This window comes from Onychostoma macrolepis, chromosome 02 (genome assembly GCF_012432095.1).
Source record: "Onychostoma macrolepis isolate SWU-2019 chromosome 02, ASM1243209v1, whole genome shotgun sequence".
Classification (NCBI taxonomy): Eukaryota; Metazoa; Chordata; class Actinopteri; order Cypriniformes; family Cyprinidae; genus Onychostoma; species Onychostoma macrolepis.
The window spans coordinates 23,553,836-23,562,677 of NC_081156.1; the positions used below are offsets into that span (position 1 = coordinate 23,553,836).

The following is an 8,842-nucleotide window of genomic DNA, read 5'->3' on the forward strand; positions in this document are numbered from 1 at the left end:
CTGCAAACATATTCAATTAATTAAATACAAAAAAGTGACACATCACCTAGAACAACTTACTAAAATGTTCATGGATATGTAAGAATTTTATTGCCATACCTAAATAAAGTACAAAAACAAGGAACAAATTCCTTAGCCATTGTGCCATGGTTTCCCTTAGTAGTTTGGATAATAGAAATCACCATCCACTGATGCGAGAAGAAACACCCAACAGAGTCAATATCTAGTTTGGTCTCTTTGAATGATTTTGATAACGCATAATGTAACTCCTCCCATTCTCAAGGTTGGCTGTGTGATATATTCTGTCTGGTAATGGCAGTTATTATAGTACAGTCTCTAGATGTTTTTGCTCCATTTGACAACCTTATGAATACTGATATTATCATAAAATGTATTAATGTTTCATATATAAGTAATTTTCCGAAATGAATTCATATCCTAAATGCATTTTCAACTACTTGACTTAATATACTACGTATAATTTGCATGTGAATTTCTGCAAAATAGATCCATTTAAATGTAGCTTTTAAATGTTGCAATATATATCCACCAAACAGCACTTTAAACGAGGTAACAACCTATCAAGCCCCCAAATGTTGTGGTTTCACATCATGTAAATACACTTTCAATTGTTTCCACTACATAAATAATGTACCTGTTCCCAGAATGAGAATCAGTATAAAGCATCTGTCCATGTTCAGTCAGATCAGTTCAGTTCTCTGTTGAGTCTCTCAGTGCTCTGAGCTGTAAGTCACTGCAGATCGTCACAAACACACACAGGAACTTCCTGCTTTATAAAGGCATTGCTCAAATACTTGATGTCTTTGCATTTATCATTTTCATTTTTGACTGATGAAAAGAATGAAGAATATTTAGTATTTATAGTCTAGCTATTTTTATATAAAATGTAATCAGAATTTGGAACAAGCAGGAACTCCATGTGGATGTATAGTATGTACTATACACTGTACACGAGAATAATTTGAGATAATTTAACGTTTATTTGCTTTATTTCTTGCTGTCTTTTTCCCTGTCTCTCAATGGAATAGGTTTTTGTAGAGAGCTGATGTGTTTCCTGTCACTGTGGGCCTCAGAGCACAGTAGTACAGAGCAGAGTCTGATACAGCAGCAGAGGAGATCTCCAGATCCACATGGATTTGTTCCCTTTTTTCAACTTTAACAGAGAATCTTGAATCTACATCAGACACCTCAGCTTCTTTTGCACTAGCGAAGGTGAGTACAAGAAATTCAGGTTTTGATCTTCCATACTGACGGTACCAGTAGAGAGTATCTGAAGCTGCAGGTGAATGACTGCAGGACAATATAACATTCGAACCCTCCTCAACATTGGTTTTGTTTGGTTTGATGACATTTCCAAAGACAGCAGCTGAAAAAATGAACATTTTTAAAAGTTTGTAACTTTTGTTTAAAAATGTTTAAAACTTTGTAACTTTGAAAAATAATAATTAACCAAATAAATACACACCTGCTGAAGCACAGAACAGAATAACTGAATGAAGATCCATTGTACAAGTGTTCACTCTGAGAAGAGTCAGACTGAAAGTCTCTTTGAGACACGGTTAGATCAGCCACATTATACCCAAGTTCAGTTCTGTTGTTCATTGCTGCAGTAGAATCTCTGAGAACACTGTCATCTTGTGGCACATTATATACCTGCACTATGTGTTCCACATGATAATGCATTAGAATTTAAACTATAGACTACTTTTTTATGGATTTGATGTAATTAACAATACTGGCTCTCTTAATACCCTTTTGAATTTTTTCATATTTATTTAAATTATTAATTTACAGTTTTGCACACATAGATTCAGTAGCTTTTTATCAGATTATTTAAATATTAAATCTGCTATAAATATGAATTACAGCTACAGTTTACAGTTGCTCTCTTAGTCTTTGTCTCTGTGTATCTTTCTTTTCTGAGGACTTGATTTGAGATGTAAAAATAAGCTCAAAACTCACTGGCAAAGCCATGAAAATAAACCCAGAGGACTCAGCGATAATATCAAATACATTGAATGCTGTTGGTGAGTCAGCAAAGCCATGAACTCAACAGGAGTGGCACTGAAAAACAGTCATTTGAAGAACTACAAAAAGTCTTAATATTAAAAGAGCGTGAGATCTCAGCACCCATTCAACAAACCATACTTATCTGATCGCCCTGTTTTTAATGCATTATCACAAGCAATTAGGAAACTGTATTGAGAATGTATTTGTATGTAAAAGGAACCATGATATTTGTACACGTATCACTTAATGCTTCTTTGAAATGTTTTTACAGGCCTGATTCAACCTTGCAGAACCTGATTTTACCAAGAGCGACATGTTTCTGGATCAACATCTTTCCTGACCCTGGAACAACATTGTGATTAACAAATCAGATTTGAAGATCCAGTTTATAATTTTTGTGATGTTTAGGCTTACGATCAATGTTCGGTGCTTGTACATCAATGTCATTCATCCATCATTTCCTCTGATTTAATGATAACTCATGGTTAAGGTTAGGTTTAGGTGTCAAGACTAAATTTTTGGATTAAAATGTTGTTCCAGGGTCAACAAAATATGTTGACCTAGGAACACATCTAATTCAGCAAAATCAGGGCATGCTTCAACCTCACACAGGTGTGACCACATATTTTATTACAATTAGAGCTGGATAGATTCTGGTTTTCACTAGATATTTTCAAAGTGAAAAGAGCTTCAGGTTTTTGTATGACTTGTCTCATGTTTTGTGTCACTGGGCTACTACTAATAGATCACAATAACAACAGTTAGTGGCAGTGGGTGGGTGTTTTTGTTGAACAGTCCAAAAGAAATCCAATAAAGCGCATCCATCCATAATAAATATCCTCACATAGCTCCGGGGGGTGAATAAAGGTATCCTGTAGTTTTTGTAAGAAAAATATCCACATTTGAAACGTTAGAAACACTTTTCGCTAACTTCCGCTTACTGTTATGCACTCAAGCCGTTCCAGGCGGAAGACGTAGGACGTATGCGTAGCGCATGAGAATATGCTAGTCTTGCGAGAACCAATGTTTGTTTACAGGAGCAAAGGAAGCAAAGTTTCCTTACTTTAGCAAAGGAAAACCAGTTTCCTCTTGGCTTGTATCGAAATCCTCTGGCATTTTTCTTTACCAATCCTTGTTTTGTACTTCTAATTCGTGACCAGTGTTTTGTTTTGCTCTGTCCTCTGCACTTCCACGTTCGTCACTTCTCACCAGTGCATGCGCTACACATACGTCCCACGTCATCCGCCCGGAACAGCTTGCACACACACAACAGTTAGTGGAAGTTAGAGAAAAGTGTTCATAACGTTTAAATATGGATATTTTTCTTACAAACATGCATCGATTCACTACAGGAGACCTTTATTCACCCCCTGAACCATGTGAGGCACTTTTTATTTGGGATGGATGCGCTTTATTGGTCTTCTTTTGGACTGTTGAATCAAAACACCTGCCCACTACCATTATAAAGCTTGAAAGAGCCAGGACATTGGATTTCCAACTGTATTCATCTGAAAGAGGAAAGTCATATACAACCAGGATGCCTTGAGGTTGAGTAAACCGTAGGCTAATTTTCATTTTTGGGTGAACTATCCCTTTAAAACATAGCAGTATCTCCATGTGAAAGTATGTGAACACTGCCATCCTGTGGCAGACATTAACCTGCACTATTTATTGCACATGAGAATCATTTGATATTTTTATTGTTTGACAGTTTTCTGAATTACAGGCATTAAAGAACAGCTTCACCGGGATTTAATGTAACTGTAATTTCATGTAAACCTTTCACATTGCCACATATGATTTTGGTACAGCCTGTGATTTCTTTTTTTTTTTTTTTTCATTGGTTCACAATACCGTAATTGCCATTTACAGCTTCTTTCCTCTGTCTTCATCTTTATCTCTGTGTTTCTCTCTTGTCTCTCACTGTAACAGGTTTTTGTAGAGAGCTGATGTGTTTCCTGTCACTGTGGGCTGCAGAGCACAGTAGTACAGAGCAGAGTCTGATACAGCAGCAGAGGAGATCTCCAGATCCACATGTTCACTTTTTGGAATATTAACAGAGAATATTGGATCTTCAACAGACCGCTGAGCTTCCGTTGCACTGCTGAAGGTGAGTACAAGAAATTCAGGTTTTGATCTTCCATACTGACGGTACCAGTAGAGATAATCTGTACCTCCAGAAGCAGAAAAACTACAGGATAATGTAACACTTGAACCCTCCTCAGCAAAAACATCTATTTGGTTTGGTTTAATGACATTCCCAAATGCAGCAGCTAAAAAAGAAGAGGGACATTTGTAATTTTTGTGAGATGTTTTTCATACAACTAATTTTTAACAATAAAAATACACATTTATATAATAGTAATCAACCAAATAACATACCAGCTGAGGCACAGAACAGAATAACTGAATGAAGATCCATTGTACAAGTGTTCACTCTGAGAAGAGTCAGACTGAATAATTTCAACCACAGTCTCTGTCAGACACTAAGATCATATGAACACTGAGTCCCTCCTCTCTGAGCCATGTCATAGCTACATTTCACACCTGTGTACCAAATGAAAGGACTTATTAATGTTTTCTTTTTTTCTCTGTGATATTAATGTGTTTTATGTTTGATTTTGAAATATATTTTGTTTAGGAAATACTGTTTAATTGTTTCATAAATTGCCTTTCAGTTTCCACTGCATTTAATAAAATAAATAGTATGTTTCAGAAGATCATATGAACACTGAGTCCCTCCTCTCTGAGCCACATTATACCTGAATTTGACATCACATCCAGTCACATGAACTAATATTACAACTGTATGATTGCCAAACAAATAAACCAAATTTGATCTGCCATCCTTATTTAAGAATTTGTCCATATGAGAATGGGACTATAATTGTGATGATATGTTCCTGCATTTGAGGGGATGTAACATCATTAACTGAAAAGATTTAGTCAAAACATGAATGTTGTTTTAAATTAGAGTGTTTTGTGTTAGTTTTTCTTCCATCACATTTTGAATGTTATTTTAAACTTTACTCACAACAGCATACCATTATTTGAAACAATTTATCTGTTATGTTGGAAGACAATTCCACTTCACACAGCCTTAAATCAAGAAAACACTATTACTAAATTATATTGAAATCATTCAATTATTAAATCATGCAATCAATATAATAATGATTGCATGATCACTATTGTCATTCATTTTAATTTAATATCATTCATTCAGTTTATTATTGACTGTGTCATTATGATTTTATTACAGTTTTTACATTTTAAATTTTATTTTTGAATTATTTTAAATAAATACACATACATGATATCTGGACATAATGTTAATGCTTTTTTCCTGAAGATTCTCATTTATGCCTTATAACAAAGCTCTAATTCAGTCTTACATACTGTAGGTGTTACCACATATTTTATTACATTCAGGGCTGAATAGATTGTGGATTTGATTGTGGTTTTCACTAGACTGGTGCAAAGTGAAAAGAGGTTTTTGTACGACGTGTCATGTTTTGTATCACTGGGCTCCTACTAATAGAGCACAATAATAGAGAGCTGAATCTGACAGATGTACATCAGAAATAGTGAGTTCAGTGGATGTTTGTGATGCAGTTGACTGAAAGTGATCATCAGAGGTGTGTTTGTAATCAGTCGCTGACCGTGCATTTTTGAGTAATAAATACTGTGGTTCTCTGTTGGGATACTGTCTGTACCAGTAAAGCCGAACATAATCACTACTTGTACTATATGAGCAGCTCAGCTTGACAGTTTCTCCTTCTTTAGAAGTTTTTTCTGTCCCTTTATCTGGCTCAGTGTTGTCTCCAGCCACCAAACCTGTCAACAATACAATGCACATGTAGACTTATTTTTGATTTGTGAAAGCAAATATGTTTTACAAAAATACAAATGACTATCAATAGCCTTTGTGGTTTGAGATTTTAAAACATCATTAAAATTTATACAGAATTTCATTAATTAATAAATAATGTACCTGTTCCCACAATGAGAATCAGTATGAAGCATCTGTCCATGTTCAGTCAGATCAGTTCAGTTCTCTGTTGAGTCTCTCAGTGCTCTGAGCTGTAAGTCACTGCAGATCAGTCACAAACACACACAGGAACTTCCTCCTCACTGAACTTCCTGCTGCTGTTTATGATTGTTTGAATAACTACACACTTTTATTAGAGCTCACAACAGCTTAGCATCATGTGAAACACATTTATCTGTCCATCAGTGTTAAATTACAGATACATTTTAATTTGATAATTCTTTAAAACAAATACAGATGAAACACACTAAAGTTTGCATCTTGAATCAAAATCCAGTTGTTCATGTGTTTGCAAGACAATTCAAATATGTACAGCCTTTAGATCAAGAAACCACTATTGCGTAGTTAAAATTACATTGAAATCATGGAATTGATTAAATTAAAATCAGTATAGTTATATTAAATTTCTGTGACCTTACAGAGGATATGCATTTTGAAGAATGGATGGGTGGATAATTTAAAATTGATTGCATGATTATTATTGTAGTTCATTTGAGTATATTACCTTCAGTAAGACTGTAACATACCTTTTACATTTCAGAAATGTGTATTGTGAAGAAATAATCACATGTGTGTTTATGTCTCTGTGTTTTTGTATGTGGTTTGACTTGAGTTTTCTCACTGTGGGCCTCAGAGCACAGTAGTACACAGCAGAGTCAGACACACACACATCATGGATTGTCAGAGGAACTGAAGATGATAATAGTTCAGAGTGAAATCTCTCCTGGAACTCAGTGCCATTATCTCCTCCATATTTGCTTCTCCTCAGGATGTATTTAGGAAAGTCATTCACTCTCTGGATGTACCAGAATAAATTTTCTTGTGCTGAATCTGTTTTATAGTTACACTGTAATGTTACTGATCTTCCTTCAACTTCAGTCACATGTTTGTCTGGCTGATTAACTTCATCCTCTGATCTGCACTCTGTAAAGGTTAAGAATATTTAATGTACAATACAACATATAATCAACTTAGATGAATATACAGTTGCGTTAAATGAAAACTCATACCAAGAATGAATAGTGCGAAGAGAAATATATTCCTCAACCGGTGTGACATGACTGTCTGTGCTGAATACACCTTAAAGTATAGAAGAATCAGTGATGAGAGTTTTGCTTTTGGTATTATAATGATGATCCAAGGAGGAGCTTGTGGAGACCTATAAAAGCTGCTGTTTTGTCAAATTTAATATTGAGCACCTACTGCCCTCTTCTGGTTAACTACAAGTATATTGCATAACTGGCATCTCAAGTTTAAGTCAAGTCAAGTTTATTGTACAGTAATTCCCCAGGAGCAAAATGTTGTGTCTCACAGGACCATGGTGCTAGATATAAAAACATATACATAAACCTACACATAGCTCAACTGTTAAAAGAAAAAATACATATACTTTACATATACTTTAAACAAATACAACATATACATAACACAGTGGTATAGAAGGACAGTGCAAAAAGAGATATTTAGGACAAACAGTGCAAATGGAGAGAGTAACATAAAGTCACAGACACATAATAGATACTGTAGTGTATGTAAATGTAAACATGTCTTTTAATGTAATAAAAAGATCTGCACTGTTTATTTTTATTCATTTTTTTGTCTGATAGTTTATGTGCCAAATTTGTTTCTGACTCTCATCATTCCTTTGCATTTATCTTTAAACAGTTTTACCATAAGCATGGAAATATAATGCAAATATGAGGAATATTTTGGGTCAGATATACTAAACAGGGCATGAGACTGAAATCCCATAAAAGCACAGATGGGTGTTGAGTTCAGCGGGTGATCTACTGACAGTGTGCAAACTGAAGATCACAGACGCAGCCAGTGCATTTCCATAATGGCCTATGCAACCAAGAGAAGCATAAACTAGCAGTTATCGTAGCCATGACAAATTCAAAATTGTTAAAGACATGTTTTTTGGGGGGCTTTAATGGTTGAAATACCAGTAAATTGACTACTGCAAACCTCAGTAAATCACACTACAATCACCTTTTGGCACATGCTTAGTATATATTTACAAGATAGATTTTAATAGCATTAGCCATACTTACGGTGATTATTTTAGTGGCATAAACAATATAAAATCACCCGAAACCAACAGTAAGGTAAAATTAATAAAAATATAAATTTAAGAAAAGTTATATCATGTAAACTGAATGTAAACTTTAAATGAAAGAAACCTACTAAAATAGAATATATTTATGGATGAAAGAGGTTTTCTAAATTAAATAGACTAAGTGGAAAAAGTTAAATTTCATGATGTAATGTATGCTGTTGCATTGTCTGAGTTTTTGTATGAGTGTTGAGCGTGTTTCAGTCACTGTGGGCTGCAGAGCACAGTAGTACACAGCAGAGTCAGACACACACACATCCTGGATTGTCAGTGGAGCTGCAGTTTTGTTGAGAGATGCACTAAATCTTTCCTTGAATTCTTCCTCACTGTTTCCAGATTTAGAGAATTTATTTAGCATATGCTTGGGGATTCCATTGCCTTTCTGCTGGTACCAGAAGAGAGTCGGGGTTGTAGAAGTAGTCTGATATGTACAGTCGATCGTTACAGTATCGCCTTCAAAAGCAGAATGAATCCTTGAATGCTGATCAACTTTGTCTTGGGAATTACAGCCTGAAATTGAATAAAAACATTATGAATAAAAAATGTTCTCATTGGCTGCAAAAAAAAAAAAAAATGCACATTCATACATAATGAAGATTCATTTTAAATATATTTAAAAATAACCATTATTTAAATGTTCTACT

General features: G+C 34.7%; 2 gene segments (V, D, J or C); both read right to left on the reverse strand.

Moving 5' to 3' along the window:
* Positions 1–731: 731 nt before the first annotated feature.
* LOC131552460 (T cell receptor alpha variable 12-3-like) lies at positions 732–1,562 on the reverse strand. The segment is given in 2 exon segments: positions 732–1,387; positions 1,487–1,562. Coding segments are annotated over 2 exon segments (390 nt in total).
* Positions 1,563–3,919: 2,357 nt separating this feature from the next.
* On the reverse strand, positions 3,920–4,538 carry LOC131529953 (T-cell receptor alpha chain V region RL-5-like). The segment is given in 2 exon segments: positions 3,920–4,304; positions 4,414–4,538. Coding segments are annotated over 2 exon segments (393 nt in total).
* Positions 4,539–8,842: the final 4,304 nt, after the last annotated feature.